A 22603-nucleotide genomic window follows, 5' to 3' on the forward strand; every position below is an offset into this window, starting at 1 on the left:
CTTAGCGCCGTGAGGCGGTGCTAACCACTAGGCCACCGTGCTGCCCGGTTAACAATTATCTAATGATTATTCTCCATTCCTTATCTCATCCAGATCCGACACAAACACGAGACAGACACGCAAACAGGGGTAACGAGGGTGGAAAGAAAAATAAGAAGAAAAGGCTTGAGGTTTACTGTAGTCTTCCAGGTTGATTATTTTGTTCTGTGCCTTCAGTTGGTGAGGTCTTTGCTTTCAGTTTTCTATGAATTTCAGTCTATATTCGTCATGATTTCAAGATTTCTCTGAAGATTCAGAAAGAGCAGCCACACATGCGTTTTGTAGAGGGAGAAAACACGTAACTCAATGCTTCTTCTCGCCGTTTCCAGAATTGCACTGAAAGCCTCCCACCTGGCTGAAGCTAACCACGGCCTGCTGCTGGACAGAATAAGGTCTTTGGCAGGTTAATTGAAAACCAGTCAACCAATTCAACTGAATCCCTCCGATTTCTGTGTAGGTGCTTCTGCTAAAAATCGACATCCTCACATCACCTCATACTATTTTGCATCTATTGAGTTACTCACTTCCTTTCTTCGACTTTAAGGTATATGTCCATTGAATGCAAATGGATCAATTAATAATAACGCAAAGCAAAGTAAATGGGAATAAACACGAAGATCCCTTACATCTTTCTATTGCTGTTCGAATTTTATAGAGTTATAAGTCATCCCTATTCATTCAAACTCCAACGAATGTAATGCTAACGAAGACAACCTGGCCGCACAGGTGAGAGACGTCTTCGACGAATCAGCCAGATAAAATTTGTTGCACTCCCCCATATCACACTGATACCTTCCCAGCTCGTCTGAGTATCCAATTATTTTTTTCCAATTAAGGAGAACCTATGAGAGGCCAAACTACCTAACCTTAAACATCGTAAGGGTTCTGGGAGTGATACCTACGCAGAAACGGGGAGAATGTGCAAACTCCACACGGACAGGGCCGGGATCCGAACCTGGGTCCTCAGCGCCGAAGTCCCACTGCGCCACGTGTCGCCCCATATCTTCTTCTTTATCGCATTATGGAATTATGCATTTATAGCTGAGAACACAGATGTGGCTTCGGTTTCAATTATATTCCTAACCTAAGCTGTAGGCATACAGACAGAAAGACTTTGCAAATCAATCGGGAAGCTTTCGTCACCGAGTTTCAAAGAAGAGTTGCACTAGATGCTACTGTAAAATGAGGACAACATATTTATACGACCAACGTTAGGAATGAGTGTAACGTGAATGCACCAATTGAACTCATTAATTTCTAATTCAGAACCGCACAGAATAAATCGATCTGATTCAGCAAATGGCACACATAATATATTTTTTAAATACTCCCAGGCAATCTTACCATCGCCTATTTCAAACCTGACTGAGAAGTTTGCGTGATTTCACGTTCTTAGGTACGTCAACTGCGTTCTGGATGACTTGCTTCCACAGTGAGAATGATTTATCTAGTTACCTCGGGGTCCAGAGTGCGACCTATAGCCTCACTTATAGTTTTAGACAGACGGAGTTTGGAGGACAAGATCGGTGAGTGCTGGCGTTCACACATAGATTGGATCGGGAGCCTGGGTTAACAAAGACTCCTTTCACTTTTGAGGCTTGGCTACAGCTTTTTCTTAGCGAATAAACCCGTAGTGTTCAATTCGTTACCAGGCGCTATTTCTGAGGAAAAGCAAAGGAGTTATTTTGCAAATTGGGGACATTCGTTTCAATTTTCTCGTGCCTGACCCCTGAAGAGCCCTTTTCCCTTGTATGTTTCCACAAACCAGAAAAATGCTTCTTTTTCACTCCACTATGCGCGTTGGCAATTGTTGGGATCCGGAGCAGATCTTACAGCTATTGAGATGCCTCGTTGCCAATGTTTCATTAAATTAGAAATTCACTTACTAGCAAAAAACAAATGCAGGCAAACCTGCACACATGTATACTTTGAAGAGATTTGTTGGAGGGGAAGGTTTCAGTTGTTGAGATTGGCATAGGCAACGCAGATATGGGTCCGAGTCGAAAACAACTTCTACAAAGACGGAGAGGTGTTGGCAATGATAATAATAATCAAAAGTCGGCTTATATGAACATTGTAATGATGTTACTGCGAAAAATCCCGAGTCACTAAACTCCGGCGCCTATTCGGTAACACTGAGACAATTTAGAATGTCCAATTCACCGAAGGAGCACTTCTTTTGAGACTTGTGGTCGGAAGCCGGAGAACCCGGAGGAAACTGATGCAGAGACAGTGAGAACGTACAGACTTCGCACAGACAGTGACCCAAGCGGGAATCTAACCTGGAACCGTGGCGCTGTGAAGTAACACTGCAAACAACTGTGCTACCGTGCCGCAATGGTTTTGACAAAGTGAATATGAAGCGTGATAATTCCTGGACTATCATGCTACCTTTGTCCAAATTGGTATAGGAAATTGAGATTATATAAATAAATGCGAGTAAAAATGACTGGCATGTGAAAGTGGATTTTGGTTGGTAGGACATTGCTCCAGTGTTGGGGAAATTGGGGGTCATACTATTTAGACGAACTTAAGGTGAACGTTGATTCGGATAGCCATATAACTAGAGAGCTACAACGTTACGGAAGTGAGGAAAGAGGGTACATGTAGGGGGAGACTTAGTTATCGGAAGAAAAATTACAATGCATAAGGGTGCGGGAACAATAAATGTTATGATGAACAAAATATGCCAGAGAGGGAAATACATGTCGCAGCAGCTTTATCCAATTGACTGGCGTGCTCAGCAATTTCAGTGCATTAATGACAGTGAGCTGCATTGTGTTGCGTCTGGAATCACATGTTGGCCACACCTGTGTAAAACGGCAAAAGAGCTCCCCTAAAGACCACAAGAGTACCTGATTCCTTTTAGGACAATTGTCGAGGTTGTGCTGACACCAACAAGTTTGATTTTAATACCATGTTTATACAATTGTTCAATGTTCCACCAGATGCAGTTTTGTAATTTGCATCCCTGCCTCTAAGATATCAGCCTTGCCGTTTGCATTTGCAAAACTGGGAAATTGCCAATACTCCACTCGGTTCACCTATCGTGCGCAACGACCGCTGCTTAGATTATAGGGAAATAAATAAATATAGCACATTGCAGTCGAGTAAATTCTGAGTGAATTCAATGTAAAAAAACGATCGTATGTGTTGCTGGCACAAAGACAATTTGATGTGTCCGCTTTATGGTTATAAAATAATACAAACTGGTGTCACAAAAAATTGACACTATAATTATGCATACGTCGTGGGCGATTGAGACTATTCCTCTCACCCAATCATGAAAAGGTAAAATTGACGTTGTTCGTATCGGAGTAAACGTTTCTCAGCAGCATTGTACATACGGCAACATGCCAAGAAAATGTTGAGGTGTGGTGTATGACTGTGGGCTGTACCTGACGACTCAAGCAAACAGAAATGGATGAGATCCCATTGAAATTTGATGCCCTCACCTTTTGTTTTCAATTTCAATTTTAAAAAGGTTTATATTTCAAAACAGGCACCAGGGCAAAGATACAAGAAAGAAGTGATGGTGGGGAAAAGGGTCTCTTTCCACGCACATGGATATTAATTATGGATCTGTTGTCACAACATCCTGCGATACTCAGAGATCAATTACATCCCCAGCTGACACGGAATTCTAACACAAGTGAAGCAAGGTTTTATTTAACATAGCCGAGATCCTGAGCTGAACCAAATAAACTAATCAACCGATTATAACTTAAACACTTGTAACATTTTATTATGTACATAATATAATTAAATGGTGAGAAAATGTAACCGAATATCTAATGTCCTTTCCCCATCTTTCCACCCTAACTACTCTCACTCCCTCTGTGCACACAGACACAAACAGCACAAATGGGAGGTGTTGGTGGTAAGGGAAATAAAATAGTAGAAAAATAAAAGGACACGGATCCTTGTTGAGCTGGGATAATTTCTAGTTAGTGCGTTACTGAGGTTTACCTTTCATTTCCGCAATTCTTCCTTCTAGGCTTGAAATGGTTTTCTCAGGCAAAGTTACCGACCTTCTCTGAAGACTCAACTTCATTTAAAATTTACAGCAAAGAATGTGTCCGGCTTTCACTGATTTCAGAGCAATAAAGCAGTTATTTTACTTAAGTAAGGAGGACAGTGAGCTTTACTTTCACTTCCAAAGCCTCAGAGTGACCGCATTGTTCTCGAAGACAGCATCGCGTAGGAACCAATGACTGACTGTTGTCATGTCGAAGACTGTACGGGGTCAATCCACCGTTTCCCTGCCTAAATATCAATTCTACTCTCTCTACACCTGATTTTCTGAAATTCACTCGATGCTCCGAGTGTGGCGTCTCCACTTCAAAACAAAACTTGGCGGACAGTGTCCTGAAAGAAGGATGCTTCAAGTTTGAATGTTCTGCTTTAAGACACATTCCTTTTGTCAGTGAATTATCAAATAACATAAAAAAATGACACCAAAGGAAATAAACAGAGCGGTAATACTACTCCCTTTTCATGAAAGGTATTTCATTTTAAGAAGGTTTCATTGCATTTATTGCACACAAACACAAAAGGCAGCCATTCATCATTCCTTTTCCCTTGCATACTTCTCCGAATAATGTCACTTTTCAACACTTAAACGCGTAAAAATGTATTTTCAAATAAATTTTCCCTTCCAGGATTATGAACATTTTTAATTTGCACGTTTGCAACAATAAAATCCAACGGAAAATCCTTGCATTTCTTTTTTTAACTTTATCCACAATTGCAAGCGGACTATAGTCAGCATAGACTCGGATTTTGTTCTTATCATGGAGGACAGAAACTTCAAAATGCTGAAGGGTTGTTAGCAATGCTAATGTTTTCTCATCACAGTTGGAGTACTTTCTTTGCGCAGAGTTATTTTATTTGAAATATATCTCCCCTGGCCTCTCAATTCCTGACAAGACATCCTGTGACAACACTGCCCCAATTCGCAGGTCGCTGGCAGCATTGGCTTTTTAAATTGTTTGGAAGATAATCAGGGGCGACCAACATGAGTGCACTTATCAATATGGCCCTCAGTATCTCAAAAACGTTTGGGCGTTTTGTGGACCGCGGCATTCTTGTTTTTGCTTTGCAATATATTACTCAAATGTATCACTATGGAACTAAAATTAAGTGCGCGTTTTCTATTACACCCATACATGCCTGACTACATCATAACCTTCCGTAACGTTTTGGGAATGGGAAAACCTTGTAACGCCCTTACCTTGGCAGTTCTAGAGGCAGGACTTCTTCGTTTCCAGCAACGTGCCCTTGGTAGGTATCTTTTGCTTTCGAAACTTGCTTTTGGACAAACCGCTGACCAAATCGGCTAACTACAGTTCTTTTAATAACTCGTTCAACCATCCTACATGCCCCTTCCATATCTGACTGTAAACTATCACGTTGTCTAAATAGACGGCGCCGTTGCGTCCCCTACCCATTATATGATGCATGAGTGGAGTCTTAAATACTAACGCTATCACCTAACACTGAACAATCCCCTTGGAATCACATGGGCAAATATAACTTTAACGTTGAGATGTAAGGCATGGAAAGAAACCGTCAATAGCATGTAACATATCTAAACTCAAAGGCTTGAGATTCTCACCAGCAAAGAAGAAAGAACAGTACAACAAAGGAAACGGCCATTCGCTCCTCCAAGCCTGTGCTAACCAAGCTGCTCATCAATTCTAACCTTTCTGCACTTCCGACGTATATAGCCCTTTTTTCCTATTCTATCATCTATTTGTGAAAAGGCCTCTTAAACGTCACGATCAAACCTGCCTCCACCACATCCTCCGGGAGCGTGTTCCAGGCAGCCAGTACCCTTTGTGTAATCTACTTCCCTCGCACTACTCCTCTAAGCCTTGCCCTCGCATCTTAAACCTGTGTCTCCTAGTAATTGATTCTTACAACTTGGAGTAAAAAAAAAACTCCTGACTATCCATTCTGTCCATTTCCTTAATAATTGTGTAGACTTCCATCACGTCGCGTCTCAACCTCCGTCCTGACAGTGAGAACAATGCAAGTCTATCCAACCTCTCCTCACAGCCAATGACTACCATAACAGGTAACATCCTGGTAAACCTCCAGCACTCTCTCCAAAGCTTCAACATTCTTCTGGTAGTGCGGTACCAGCATTGGACACGATATTCCAAGTGTGGTATACCACAGTTGGGAATCAAACAGGAATCCGTGTCGGTCATGGCAATGCCATTCTGGTAGTTTTACAGAAACGGGTTGTTCCGTTCGGCTTCGATATTAGCGTGACCAGTCAACTTCAGCGACCGTTACTCGGCTCAATTAAATAATGAGCCAGCATGCATTGCATTTCCACTTCGGTCTCGACTAGTGTATGTGGGTTATGTAGATATGGATACTGTTGGATTGGGTGGCAGTCACCCACGTTTACATCATGTTCAGTTGCGGTAGTGCACCCTGGTGTGGTGCTACAAATCTTGTGATAATTTTGCAGTATCCTTACGCCATATTTTAGTTGCTCTTTTTCTAACGACGTAAACTCATATCTAACTGCGCTAGTATTACTGTATTTGCTAGTCGTACCGCAAGTGGGTCCTTCTGTGAACTTTCGATCTCTGCCACATTCTTACCCTTTCTGCCTTCTACTACTTCTGCCAGCTGCCAAATTGATTCCTTCTTATCTGTTTCCCTCCGATGATATTTCTTCAACACAGCTAATTGACAGAAGTGTTCCTTCTTCCGTTGGTGAAGATCTATTATGTTAGTCACCTTATTCATTCTCCTTGCGACCTTACAGAGGCTGGTGAATTCGGCTTTTAGCAGTTGCCTCTGAAAAGGCGACAATACAGACAACTCACCTCGAGCTTGAAATGTTCAAGACCTGATATGTTTACCTGCAATATTGTCATTCTATCTCCGAATCATGTTAATGCACTTGGGGTGACTGAAAATTTCCTGAGAGTTGTTCCAGAATGAGGATTCGTTTTTCCTTTATGGGAAATTCGATTACGTCACATTCATGGACACCATTCAAAGCCATAGACTAATTCAAATGGGATAACCCCAGTTTATTGGTTCAGAGAATCCCTGGTGGCAACTAGTAAAATATCCAATTTTTCTAACCAGGATACTGATGGAAACAGGCAAGAAACACGGTTGCAAATGTGTTAGGATATAACTCCAAAGATCCCTTGTTCTGTGGGTGTTAGTCGGTCGCGGTTAGTTGCGTCATAATTAAACTATGAATTTAGTCTTGACACTTTGTGACATAAAGGTAGGACCCTCTTCAGATTATATCCTGCTGCTAGACCATTATTTGTGAACAACTGCGCCAACGTTTCCATTGCTACCTCAGTAGTATTTTTTTTCTGAAATGATAATGCTTCCGGAAATCCGTTGGTCACATCCATGACTGTAAGAATGTACTAGTGCAGTGACGTCGTTTAAAGCAATGGTCCTACACAATCTACCAATGCCCGACGAAATGTTTCGCAAAATAGAGGGCGGAAAGGAGGAAAAAGGACGGCACTGTAGCACAGTGTTTTGCACATGCCTCACAGAGCCAAGGACCCGGCTGCATTGCAGCCTTGGATGACTTTCAGTATGGAGCTTGCCATTTCTCCCCATGTCTGTGTGTTTCCGCCGAGTACTCGGGTATCCTCCCGCTGTCCAAGGTGCACAGGTTAGGCAGATTCTCCAGGCCAAATTGCCCCTTCGTGTTCAAATGTCAGGCAAGTGTTGCTGGTTGACGGGTTATGTTGGACGCGTGGTCGTAAATACGGTGATCACTCCAATGGCTGGTGCAGACGTAATGGACAAATGGCCTGCTTCTGAACTGTAGCGATTCCATGATTCCGTCCTGCAATATTCACAAGAGTATCATTGTTGACAATGTAATCTCATTCTGTGCGTATCGATTGCCCGACAAGTATGGCATGTTCCACAGAATTGCATGACATCCGTGTGCCGCCCCGGCCTGGAATAATGTCTGTTGACTGAGGATAGATTTTTCCAGATTACCACCATCCTCCATTGTTCCTCATGTATAATCCTCAGTATTTCGTCATGATATGTCGACGATTCCAGTATCTTATCAGCAACCATCCTTTCGTCGTCCAGAGATCCATAACACTATTTTCACTTCCTGAGCAGACCTTTATTCTAAAAGTAATAGCAGCCTGGTACCCGTTCAACTTCAGCTTCTGTGAGCGCTGACTCTAACTCTATGTAACTTTCGGCCTACCTCCTGGGTCCACGCTAATCATGTCATGCCAGGAACCTCCTCACAAATATCACCATTATCAAGGACATATTGGGCTATGCTATCACGCAATGATTTTGGTACTTCAGTCTCTGATTGTATATTTTATTTTTCATCCATTGTACTGATCACAACACAGGACGCTGAAGTGCCTTGAATTTGTTCCTACAACTGTTCCTTAATCTTCGCTCTTTCTCCCGCAGTATTCGGGGTGAAGCTACAACCTTTATGCCTGCCAAATAATTTGAAAAAAGTGTTTCTATTACATCTACTGGTTATGTTATTGCCACTCCGACAACTGCTAGATGTGATAATATCACACTATATTCGTATGTTATACAAGAAACTGGGATATAATATTCACTTACCACATTCACTAACACTTTAGAATTCATTGAACACTCTGGTGGGTATGTGAAATGTCTTCAGTGAAGGAAATTGAGTAGTCAGTGTGTCCATTAACATAGTTATGGTGTTGTCTACATCATCGAAGGGAATTTGTGTGATCATCCGCATTACCAGACTTGCTCCCATAGTAGTGATTACCTCAAGTATCCTCATTCCAGCTAGAATAGCAGGCTGCCCTGCAATAGGCTTCACTTTCGTTTACTTTTCAGAATCCTTCTTAGCAACCACAAAACCTCGATGAAACTTCCTTGTAATTTCTAGCATGTAGAACAAACATGTCCCTCTTTATTAAATTGTAACACATAGACAGCTGTATCTCATCTCCAGTTTCAGTGCCTTCCTTCTGGTTATGAATAGGAGATCTCAGAGCGTCCCCTGTTATCTGTAACTTGCCTGCGCTACCTGTCTTTGTTTTCTCCTCACATTTTCTGCCGTTTTCAAAATTATGGTGTTGATGGAACAAAGGTTCTGATTTCTGCATTAGACATAATAATTAGCCATTATTGCTGCTTGTTCATCTGTCGTAAAGCTTTGGTCATTAAAATTGATTTTTCTGACAGAAGATTGTAAATTCTGAAATCCTTCCAAGAAAATATTTTCTGTTCGAGTCTCATTGGTAGTTTCAGCACACAATACTTGTCCCCACCTATTTAAATTATTCTGCTTTATACGCTCAAAATGAACCTAATAAAAGCAAATTACTGCGGATTCTGGAATCTGAAACAAAATAGAAAATGCTGAAAAATCTCAATGTTTTGAAAAAGGGTCCATAAGACCATTATACCATAAGACCATAAGACATAGGAGTGGAAGTAAGGCCAGTCGGCCCATCGAGTTCACTCCACCATTCAATCATGGTTGATTTCAACTCCATTTACCCGCTCTCTCCCCATAGCCCTTAATTCCTCGAGAAATCAAGAATTTATCAATTTCTGTCTTAAAGACGCTCAATGTCCCGGCCTCCACCGCCCTCTGTGGCAATGAATTCCACAGACCTACCACTCTCTGGCTGAAGAAATTTCTCCTCATCTCTGTTCTAAAGTGACTCCCTTTTATTCTAAGGCTGTGCCCCCGCGTCCTAGTCTCCCCTGCTAATGGAAACAACTTCCCTACGTCCATCCTATCCAAGCCATTCATTATCTTGTACGTTTCTATTAGATCTCCCCTCAACCTCCTAAACTCCAATGAATATAATCCCACGATCCTCAGACGTTCATCGTATGTTAGGCCTACCATTCCTGGGATCATCCGTGTGAATCTCCGCTGGACCCGCTCCAGTGCCAGTATGTCCTTCCTGAGGTATGGGGCCCAAAATTGCTCACAGTATTCTAAATGGGGCCTAACTAGTGCTTTATAAAGCCTCAGAAGTACATCCCTCCTTTTATATTCCAAGCCTCTTGAGATAAATGACAACATTACATTTGCTTTCTTAATTACGGACTCAACCTGCAAGTTTACCTTTAGAGAATCCTGGACTAGGACTCCCAAGTCCCTTTGCACTTTAGCATTATGAATTTTGTCACCGTTTAGAAAATAGTCCATGCCTCTATTCTTTTTTCCAAAGTGCAAGACCTCGCACTTGCCCACGTTGAATTTCATCAGCCACTTCTTGGACCATTCTCCTAAACTGTCTAAATCTTTCTGCAGCTTCCCCACCTCCTCAATACTACCTGCCCCTCCACCTATCTTTGTATCATCGGCAAACTTGGCCAGAATGCCCCCAGTCCCGTCATCTAGATCGTTAATATATAACGAGAACAGCTGTGGCCCCAACACTGAACCCTGCGGGACACCACTTGTCACCGGTTGCCATTCCGAAAAAGAACCTTTTATCCCAACTCTCTGCCTTCTGTCTGACAGCCAATCGTCAATCCATGTTAGTACCTTTCCTCGAATACCATGGGCCCTTATTTTACTCAGCAGTCTCCCGTGAGGCACCTTGTCAAAGGCCTTTTGGAAGTTCCTCTGCTCACTTTTCACAGTCGTTGTCTTGTGTCCGACACAACAGAAATGCCGTTGTACCCCTGAACATCAATTTGTCTGATGAAAACAATCCTACTAGTTCGATCATTACATGGCGATTTGTCGAAAGGTACTTGATTCTAAAATTGCATATGGATTTATCTTTGCTGAATACATTTGCTTCCTTGTCATAGTTCCGGTTATTCTCTAGTCAGTGGTCTTCTCTTTGATATTTTGCACTTGACTATTATTATTACTTGTGCACATATTGAATCTTTCATTGTGTCCCTTCCACCGCACCACACTCTGCCCCATACGTACACGTCGTCCTTTTGTTAATTAGCCATTTTAGCTCATTGGTTTTAGTTCTACGCACATGGAATGCCTACTGATATCAATTTCTTGCAGCATTGTTTGTAAGTACAATTTCATTGCTCTACATCTGAGCCGACGTAGGTTATCCTGACTTCTTCCTCACAATGTACAGACTGCAAGATGTGCTGACGAAATAGATATATTTGATTGCTTAAATTTTATTCTCTCCTGCCCGTCAAGTGTATTTAGAATTTACTCAGAAGTTGTTTCAATGCAACAAACGATCGCGTTGCATTCTCTTTCAGATTTGAGACACCTCCGGACACAACTCCGTAACGTATTATTTTGAATTTATTTTATTTTGCTTCGTGTTCCCAGAAGCTCCTGCGCGACATGCCAGTCTGACTGGTGTAGTCTGTTTCAGCGTACAGTGTGAAAAATATTGAACCAGACTGTGCTCTTCGATGAAACTTTACCAGTTTTTCCATGATCACCAGTGCCTCTGTTAATTTATTGCATAATCGTCCTTTGCGAAAAATTATTTGCATATTGTTGACTTTAGAGGATTTATCGTTTTTCTTGCTAATGAAAGCTTCCGATTACTTTTTTGATAACAGCAAAAATGCAAACAGTTGATGCTTATTCTCATTGACAAATACATCATGTTTCACGAGAGAATTAATTAGCTTTTGGTGAGAATCTAATTTGAATCAGTATTGTGAGTCAAACTTATTTGGTCATGCTGCGATGATTTACGAAATTTCGAACTGAAGCAGGAGTAAGTTATTCGGCCCCGAACCTCTGATGAACTATTCAATAGGATCCTCGCTGATCTGATTGGAACTTCAGCTCAACGTTCTCGCCTGTGTTTCTCAACCTTTGACACCTTGCTGGTCAATAATTTACCAGCTGCGCCTGTATATTCAAGTTCCATATTCGTGCCACCTATTGATCAATAGAGGTCCGAAAGTTCGAAAACGGTACGAGAAAAAATCTAATCTCTGCCCTAAATGTATGATCTCATATTTTAATCAGATACAATTTTTCTATATTCGCCTCACAATCCATCCTGTGACGAGCTCTCATGATTGCCTGTGGTTCACTGGCGTCACGTCTTACCCTTCAAAACCCTAACAGATACAATCCCAGCACATCAACCCACATCATAAAAGAACGAGGAAAATCCAGGTATCAGTCAATAAAGTTTTTGTGCACTGATCCAAGCAATTTACATATATTGTTAACAAGTAGACCAATACTACGTACAAACAGCAGATATAGTACAAGCAACCGTCGGTACAAGTGACGATCAACAACGGACCTTTGTACTTAATAACTCTCCCATTAAACGATAAAATTCTGACAGGTACGATAATCATTTGCTGTAAGACCTACGAATCGCCAGTGATACATCCGTGCCTCTGAACCTCAATTCTTCAGTGTTCTACAATTGTAAAGGATTTTTTCAAATTCTTGGACAATTCTGCATTCTTGAATACAATACTTAATTTGCCAACCTTTGCCCACCGCTTTATCTTTTCTATATGTATGTGTGCCACTTGACAGCTTATTTTACTCTCTATATTCGTGTGATAAACAAATTTAGCAACTGTACCGTTGAATACTTAAGCCAAGTAATGTATGTAAGTTGTCAATAGCTCAAATAACCCTTCAGTGCCATAGCGTTTCCTACAGCTTACCAGCTTCAGAAAGGCACATTTATGCTGAATTTCCAGTTTGCAGTTTACAGTTGCTCGCCAATTTTCTAACCATGACAGTATGTTACCCGAGGGACTAAAACTTTCACTTTCCGCAATAGCCGTGCAGCACGTTAACAAATGCCTTTCGAAAATCTGTCTACTATCCCTAACATTTTCCCTTCTTAAATGCATAGACAGCTTCTTCAGAGAACTCCAATAATTTGGTTGAACAGACCTTCCCTTCCACTAAATCATATTGACTCATCCAGATTACGTGATTTATTCGCAAAATTCCTGCTAAAACGTATATTATAAGAGCATTTATCTGCGGCAGATATTAAGCTAACTGGTCTATAAAGCAAATGATGTCATTCACCTTGATGTTTGCGTGAAGGAGTGTAATTCGGTATTTACCAACCTAAAATAACCTTGCTGAATTACGGACCTTGTTTGGCAAAATTAAAGCTCCAAATACATGATCCCACTAGCCGCTTCGTTTAAGACCCATGGTTGACGTCCATGAAGACCCCAGAACCTGACAGTTATCAACTTAGACAATTTTCTCAACACTAGTTCCTGGCCACTGTAATTTTCCTGATAACCTGTCTCTGTATTCTAGGTGTTTGTTCGATGTTGCATTTATGCGCTGAGTTGCAGATCGACGCCAAATACATGTGCAATTGAACTGCCATATATTTTGTTGAAATTATAAAACGGACAGTTAATTTGTATGGAAGGATGTGGAAGAAAATTAGGGCGACATATGTATCAGTTCATTATTACGATACTTTCGAGGCATATATTTCGTGTTCACCAGCTCCCGCCCCCAACCTTCGTGACACAGCTCCCCACATACACAGACAGCAGGAGGCAAATCAATAATTATTTTTAAAAATTTAATGCACAATGTTTTAATATTTTGATATATTTTTGATGTATTAGTTCAGAAATCGATCCTCGTTAAAGGTACTGAATCTAAAACATATTCACTTATTTGTATAAAATACGCCTTAGGTTTAAACTCGATGGAAACATCAGAAATTTCATTAGAAAAACGAGCCACCTTCTGATATTTTCCAGTTTGCTAACGTAACGGCAACTTTCTTATTTCGTAACCCATATTATACAAAAATAATTTGGCACTGCTTGCATCCTGATGCATAAAAACTTAATGTTTAGGTTTATACAACCTTTCACTCAATGAAACACTTGCTAAAGTAGAGGGAATCGAAAGGTTTCATACCATCTGTTGAGAATACAATGGATTCCACAAAAGGTGTTCCTTCTGCGATATATTCATATAACATCATTTCACATGTTAAGGGTTAGTCATAAGTATTGTGATAGAAAATTCTTCGAAAAATTCTACTGATCATTTATAATATTACTCACATGTTACGAAAATGTTCTGCTTCTGTATTTCACTAAATTCAATTCAATCCCTACAGATGATAACAACTGGTGATTCTTTGGTCAATCACACTTTTCCAGAAAAAGGAATTTAGTTTCTGATTGTCACGTTGACCAATGGTATCAATATCATGTTGACCACTGGATCGGGTAGAGAATTACGCGATAAATGAAAATTGTTTCCCTGAATAACACATTACATCTCCGCATATGCAATCGACAGAACACAGTTCAGGGATCAGGCCAACATATGTATATTAATATTTATGTTTCAGACAAGTACACGTGGATAGAATTCCATATGCCCCCCACCCTCCACCAATTTTCGTTACATTTATCCAGATGTATTTACTTAAAATACCCATTAAATACGTAGGCCATCCACATATAAACCAGTATCACAGAAGATAAATTCATGGTGCTCCTTCAAAAAATAAAGTTCACAGTTACATCGCAAAATCCTTGTTTTTAGGTAATGGGATACTTGTTAGGTCACTCCAAGAAACCAGAAGAGGCATCTGAAGTGAAATATGGTCACAATGAGACAAATTCTAATGTTTCATCTGCACAATTTTATTCAGTAAGTAACGATTTATATTCGTTCCGAGAAATGACTGTCCTGTCCAAGCTCTCAAAATATAAGAAAACCTGAAGTTAGCATATATCCAGATGAAGTTAAAGCATATCACGCTCGAGGTTTGATTTGCATACTGTTAAGTTAGATCATAATATTCGACATAAATGAGACCTTTGGGAAACTCGCAACAATGTGTTGCATTCAGTTCTGGCAACAAGACAGACTGATCATTGAAGGCAGCTCCGTTGATAGAACATAGAACATAGAACATTGAACGATACAGCGCAGTACAGGCCCTTCGGCCCACGATGTTGCACCGACATGGGAAGTCAAAAACTAAAGGCCATCTAACCTGCACTATGCCATTATCATCCATATGCTTATCCAATAAACTTTTAAATGCCCTCAATGTTGGCGAGTTCACTACTGTTGCAGATAGGGCATTCCACGTCCTCACCACTCTTTGCGTAAAAAACCTACCTCTGACGTCTGTCCTATATCTATTCCCCCTCAATTTAAGGCTATGTCCCCTCGTGCTAGCCACCTCCATCCGCGGGAGAAGGCTCTCACTGTCCACGCTATCTAACCCTCTGATCATTTTGTATGCCTCTATTAAGTCACCTCTTAACCATCTTCTCTCTAACGAAAACAACCTCAAGTCCGTCAGCCTTTCCTCATAAGATTTTCCCTCCATACCAGGCAATATCCTGGTAAATCTCCTCTGCACCCGTTCCAAAGCTTCCACGTCCTTCCTATAATGAGGCGACCAGAACTGTACGCAATACTCCAAATGCGGCCGGACCAGAGTTTTGTACAGCTGCAACATGACCTCATGGCTCCGGAACTCCATCCCTCTACCAATAAAGGGCAACACACCATAGGCCTTCTTCACAACCCTATCAACCTGGGTGGCAACTTTCAGGGATCTATGTATATGGACACCGAGATCCCTCTGCTCATCCACACTGCTAAGAATTTTACCATTAGCCAGATATTTCGCATTCCTGTTATTCTTTCCAAAGTGAATCACCTCACACTTCTCTACATTAAACTCCATTTGTCACCTCTCAGCACAGCTCTGCAGCTTATATATGTCCCTCTGTAACCTGCAACATCCTTCCACACTGTCTACAACTCCACTGACTTTAGTGTCGTCTGCAAATTTACTCACCCAACCTTCTGTACCCTCCTCTAGGTCATTTATAAAAATGACAAACAGCAACGGCCTCAGAACAGATCCTTGTGGTACGCCACTCGTAACTGAACTCAATTCTGAACCGTTGCCATCAACCACCAGCCTCTGTCTTCTTTGAACTAGCCAATTTCTGATCCACATCTCTAAATCACCCTCAATCCCCAGCCTCCGTATTTTCTGCAATAGACGACCATGGGGAACCTTATCAAACGCTTTACTGAAATCCATATACACCACATCAACTGCTCTACCCTCGTCTACCTGTTCAGTCACCTTCTCAAAGAACTCGATAACGTTTGTGAGGCATGACCTACCCTTCACAAAACCATGCTGACTATCCCTACTCATATTATTCCTATCTAGATGATTATAAATCGCATATCTTATAATCCTCTCCAAGACTTTACCCACAACAGACGTGAGGCTCACCGGCCTATAGTTACCGGGGTTATCTCTACTCCCCTTCTTGTACAAAGGGACCACATTTTCTATCCTCCAGTCCTCTGGCACTATTCCTGTAGCCAATGATGACATAAAAATCAAAGCCAAAGGCTCAGCAATTTCTTTCCTGGTTTCACAGAGAATCCTAGGATAAATCCCATCAGGCCCCGGGGACTTATCTATTTTCACCTTGTCCAGAATTGCAAACACGTCTTCAGTACGCACCTCAATGCCATCTATTCTAATAGCCTGGGTCTCAGCATTCTCCTCCACAACATTATCTTTTTCCTGAGTGAATACTGACGAAAAGTATTCATTTAGTATCTCGCTTATCTCCTCAGCCTCCACACACAACTTCCCACCACTGTCCTTGACTGGCCCTACTCTTACCCTAGTTATTCTTTTATTCCTGACATACCTATAGAAAGCTTTTGGGTTTTCCTTGATCCTACCTGCCAAAGACTTCTCATGTCCCCTCCTTGCTAGTCTTAGCTCTCTCTTTAGATCCTTCCTTGCTTCCTTGTAACTATCAAGCGCCCCAACTGAAACTTCACGCCTCATCTTCACATAGGCCTCCTTCTTCCTCTTAACAACAGATACCACTTCTTTGGTAAACCACGGTTCCCTCGCTCGACCCCTTCCTCCCTGCCTGACTGGTACGTACTTATCAGGAACATGCAATAGCTGTTCCTTGAACAAGCTCCACATATCCAGTGTGCTCAACCCTTGCAGCCTACTTCTCCAACCTATACATCCTAAGTCATGTCTAATGGCATCATAATTGCCCTTCCCCCAGCTATAACTCTTGCCCTGCTGGGTATAATTATCCCTTTCCATCACTAACGTAAAGGACACCGAATTGTGGTCACTGTTTCCAAAGTGCTCACCTACCTCCAGATCTAACACCTGGCCTGGTTCATTACCCAAAACCAAATCCAATGTGACCTCGCCTCTTGTTGGCCTTTCAACATATTGTCCTGCACACATTGTACAAAGAACGACCCATCTAATGTACTCGAACTATATATTTTCCAGTCAATATTTGGAAAGTTAAAGTCTCCCATAACAACTACCCTGTTACTTTCGCTCTTTTCCACAATCATCTTCTTTGTGGTAGGCCCCGGGGTAGGATCAAGGAAAACCCAAAAGCTTTCTAAAGGTATGTCAGGAATAAAAGAATGACTAGGGTAAGAGTAGGGCCAGTCAAGGACAGTGGTGGGAAGTTGAGTGTCGAGGCTGAGGAGATAAGCGAGATACTAAATGAATACTTTTCGTCAGTATTCACTCAAGAAAAAAATAATATTGTGTAGGAGAATGCTGAGACCCAGGCTATTAGAATAGATGGCATTGAGGTGCGTAGGGAAGAAGTGTTGGCAATTCTGGACAAGGTGAAAATAGATAAGTCCCCGGGGCCGGATGGGATTTATCCTAGGATTCTCTGGGAAGCCAGGGAAGAGATTGCTGAGCCTTTGGCTTTGATTTTTAGGTCATCATTGGCTACAGGAATAGTGCCAGAGGACTGGAGGATAGCAAATGTGGTCCCTTTGTTCAAGAAGGGGAGTAGAGATAACCCCAGTAACTATAGGCCGGTGAGCCTAACGTCTGTGGTGGGTAAGGTCTTGGAGAGGATTATAAAAGATACGATTTATAATCATCTAGATAGGAATAATATGATTACGGATAGTCAGCATGGTTTTGTGAAGGGTAGGTCATGCCTCACAAACCTTATCGAGTTCTTTGAGAAGGTGACTGAACAGGTAGACGAGGGTAGAGCAGTTGATGTGGTGTATATGGATTTCAGTAAAGCGTTTGATAAGGTTCCCCACAGTCGGCTTTGCAAAAAATACGGAGGCTGGGGATTGAGGGTGATTTAGAGATGTGGATCAGAAATTGGCTAGTTGAAAGAAGACAGAGAGTGGTAGTTGATGGGAAATGTTAGGAATGGAGTTCAGTTACGAGTGGCGTACCACAAGGATCTGTTCTGAGGTCGTTGCTGTTTGTCATTTTTATAAATGACCTTGACGATGGCGCAGAAGGATGAGTGAGTAAATTTGCAGACGACACTAAAGTCGGTGGAGTTGTAGACAGTGCGGAAGGATGTTGCAGGTTACAGAGGGACATTGATAAGCTGCAGAGCTGGGCTGAGAGGTGGCAAATGGAGTTTAATGTGGAGAAGTGTGAGGTGATTCACTTTGGAGAGAATAACAGGAATGCGGAATATTTGGCTAATGGTAAAATTCTTGGTAATGTGGATGAGCAGAGGGATCTCGGTGTCCATGTACATAGATCCCTGAAAGTTGCCACCCAGGTTGATAGGGTTGTGAAGAAGGCCTATGGTGTGTTGGCCTTTATTGGTAGAGGGATTGAGTTCCGGAGCCATGAGGTCATGTTGCAGTTAGTACAAAACTCTAGTACGGCCGCATTTGGAGTATTGCGTACAGTTCTGGTCGCCTCATTATAGGAAGGACGTGGAAGCTTTGGAACGGGTGCAGAGGAGATTTACCAGGATGTTGCCTGGTATGGAGGGAAAATCTTATGAGGAAAGGCTGATGGACTTGAGGTTGTTTTCGTTAGAGAGAAGATGGTTAAGAGGTGACTTAATAGAGGCATACAAAATGATCAGAGGGTTAGATAGGGTGGACAGCGAGAGCCTTCTCCCGCGGATGGGGGTGGCTAGCACGAGGGGACATAGCCTTAAATTGAGGGGTAATAGATATAGGACAGAGGTCAGAGGTGGGTTTTTTACGCAAAGAGTGGTGAGGCCGTGGAATGCCCTACCTGCAACAGTAGTGAACTCGCCAACATTGAGGGCATTTAAAAGTTTATTGGATAAGCATATAGATGATAAGGGCATAGTGTAGGTTAGATGGCCTTTAGTTTTTTTTTCCATGTCGGTGCAACATCGAGGGCCGAAGGGCCTGTACTGCGCTGTATCGTTCAATGTTCTATGTTCTATGTTCTATGAAACGATCGTTAATTTGTACAAAATTATCTGCTGCGACCAAATGACGCCAACGCAAATGATGTGCAAGGGATCTTTTAAATGCACAGTTGTCCAAATATTTAGGATATTATGCTTTAAAAAATTAACCATAAGGCAACCAATATATCGCAGAGAATTATGTAGGATGTTTGATGTCTCCCACTTTTCATTATTTAACTCCAGGTCTATCCGTTAAATTAACTCGGGAATCAAAAGTGCATAATAAGCTAAAAATATATTAATCAACTGAGATCTGTAACGTTATGTTAGGGTTGGCCGTATGAAACCAAATACCTGGAACATAGAAATATCGTCTATCACCCGGTTATGGATACTGACCATCTATACCAATTTGCATTTTTTCCGCTATAGAATTAGAGAAGAAAATTTACAAGTCAGGTAAGGGCAAGGGATTTAAAATAATGACTCCAGTGTTGTCTTCGAAAGTTTTTGGCCAGACTATCCTGAAAAGCTATACTGTAACATGAGAAGAACTAAATAAAGGACTTTTGAGATATAACGTCTGAATTAAGGTCAGATATCCATGTGCGGCTGATTAATGCAAAATAGCAAATGGTGGCGCTAATGATGAGAGCGAGAATCATTTTTATTATTATTTCATGTTATGTTAAATGAGCGATTTCAGCAAGTCAAAGAATTTCTGCATTTCCTTAATTGCCGTCGGTAAGTTTCATACGAGCTGCTTTCATTGGCAGCACGGCAGCATTGTGGATAGCACAATTGCTTCACAGCTCCAGGATCCCAGGTGCGTTTGCGGCTTGGGTCACTGTCTGTGCAGAGTCTGCACATCCTACCAGTGTGTGCGTGGGTTTCCTCCAAGTGCTCCGGTTTCCTCGCACAGTCCAAAGATGGGCAGGTTAGGTGGATTGGCCATGACAAATTGCCCTTGGTGTCAAAAATTGTCCTTAGTGTTGGGTGGGATTACTGAGTTATGGGGATAGGGTGGAGGTGTTGACCTAGGGTAGGGTGCTCTTTCCAAGAGCCAGTGCAGACTCGATGGGCCGAGTGGCCTCCTTGTGCATTGTAAATTCTATGATGACCTGTCCAATTCCACGTGGAACACGTAAACCGTCAGTGCTTGTTGAAACATGCTTTCCGCATTTTTATTCAGCGACAGTGAACGAACAGATACATTTCATGCTAATATTGTGCGTGCGTGAGAGAGGCAAATAGGTGGTGTTCGCCAGCATCGCTTGCTTGGCGGTTCATCTCCGGTTCAGTAGGTGCCGTAAAGTATTAGTGAGTAGCAGCAATACATCTTATATATATAGCACACGGCGCTTTATGTTGTGTGCTGGTGTTTGAAGGAGTCGACTTTTAAAATAGGAGATGCAGTGCTTATCGCGTGGAACGTGTTGCCATCAGTCGTGGCCAGATTCTTGGAGTCACGCCTTTCCAGGCAAGCAAAGACAATTCCATCACAGTCCGGAAATGTGACTTGAAGTTGGGTAAACTGACATTGTACACACAAGCGGTGAGCCACTAGGCTCAGGTTTGCCTGTATACTACATGTTATTTTAAACAAGGCATATGCATGAACGATCTCGTTATCCGTCCAGTCAACGTTAACCACCATGGTTTATATTTGCGGTGTTCAACAACAGTCGTATCACTGGAGATCAAAGAAATATGTTTACTGCCCTGATGAAGATATTAAATTCCAAGCATAACTGCAGCGCGCATGTCAGTTGCAAATCAGTCTTATGCTCACAGAACTCTATGTCGTGTTGGGTAGGTACACGGACTGATTTTGCATCTGACCAGTTGTGAAAATTAGAGGGCATCGTTCAGTTAGAAGGAAACCACACATCTGACTTGACATAGAAAAGATCTTCCTTGAAGCAGCAGTTGAAGATGATTGAACCTTGGAGACAACTTGTGGAAATCTAAGACGCATGGTCTGGAATCGAAATGATTCGCCATTAACCATCTGACTTGTTCGCAGTATGACTATAAACAATTGGAAATTGTTTCACCACACCTATTGACTTAAATGTTACAGAGGCTCCTTGATGCTACACTGCATGAAATGTCGCCTTGATGTCACGGACATTTAATATCAGATTGACTTTTGAGATCATCTTCTCTGTCCATATTTCCCTGAAGCCTTTGATATTTAAGAGCTGGTTACTGTGTTTGTTCCCAAAAGCGATGGTCTGTGATCAGCTGATGGTTTTATCAGTGGTAATAGATAGTTCTGTTGTCAACACGTTCCATCACTTTGCTGATTATCCCGACAAGGCGAATTGAATAACAAGACATGGTTCATGATTTTTTATGAATTCTTTTAAATGTAAACTCCACTGCATTTTGCAGAAAACATACAGCACGTCGATTGATGTTCCGGCTTGTTATCCATGCAAATAACCGTCCAATTTAGTTTCCGTTGTTTGAAACTTAGAAATGTCAACCGTGGAGTCAATATGGCCCTCGACAGTACCGGGCTTATTTTGTTTCGAAGCTGCCTCAAGGATGAACATCAGCATATAGTTTTGAGAAGTCTTCAAATTTCAAATAAAGCCACGACATCTGAAAGGAAGGATCGTGCTCACACCAGAGGTCATATCCAAAGCGATTTATTTTCATTTGAAACTCCTCATCTGCGAAATCGCTGTGAAATGTGCATTTAAAGGACCACAGATAGCCATTGTGATGAAGCTTTAACGTAGAAGAAGCTCAATATTCAAATGCCCATTTTGTGATTAGTTCAAAACAACTTCATAACTTCAAATGATTATTTATATTGTCGCTTTCGTCGTTCAAAGCTTATACTGGGTTATAATTTTGCAGAGAACAAATTAAGGGAAAACGAAAGAGGTAATGTAATACACAATAAATTTCGTCGTTAGTTTATGCAGGAGGGGGAACTTTGATTCACATTGAGATAAGACTGCTCCAAAATTTAGAATCTCGTAGCAAGAATAAGAGCGGGACATCGCCATAATGGTAATCTGCCACCTGTCTTTTGGTTTGCGTAAGCATAGACCATCTGCTCTATGCAATGGGAGCCGTGATAGATAAGTAAAATAAGTAGGGAGAGCATCTATATTCGTAAATATGTTTTTCATTTAATACAATGGAAAATTAGTGTGGTCAATCCACCTACCCTGCTCATCTTTGGGGTGTCGGGATGAGACCCACAGTAACACGGTGTGAATGTGAAAATACTCCCGGACAGTGACCCGGGGACTGGATAAAACCCGGGTTCTGTGCGCCGTGAGACAGCAGTGCTATGGACTGCGCCACCGTGCCGCCCTTATTCTTAAATATGTATGTTTACCGCAAGTTCAAAGAGTAGGAT

The 22603-nt window shown here is 41.7% G+C and overlaps 1 protein-coding gene across 1 annotated transcript in view; it reads left to right on the top strand.

Annotated features, from left to right (window-relative positions):
- LOC119976526 (centromere protein F-like) overlaps positions 1-22603 on the top strand; it is a 430490-nt gene that overhangs the window by 51675 nt on the left and 356212 nt on the right. Inside the window, exons 3-5 of the mRNA XM_038817079.1 lie at positions 11281-11307; positions 19654-19680; positions 22093-22119. Of these exons, the coding sequence (XP_038673007.1) occupies positions 11281-11307; positions 19654-19680; positions 22093-22119 (81 nt within the window). The remainder of the gene's footprint in view (positions 1-11280; positions 11308-19653; positions 19681-22092; positions 22120-22603) is intronic.

Source organism: Scyliorhinus canicula, chromosome 13, assembly GCF_902713615.1.
Source record: "Scyliorhinus canicula chromosome 13, sScyCan1.1, whole genome shotgun sequence".
NCBI lineage: Eukaryota > Metazoa > Chordata > Chondrichthyes > Carcharhiniformes > Scyliorhinidae > Scyliorhinus > Scyliorhinus canicula.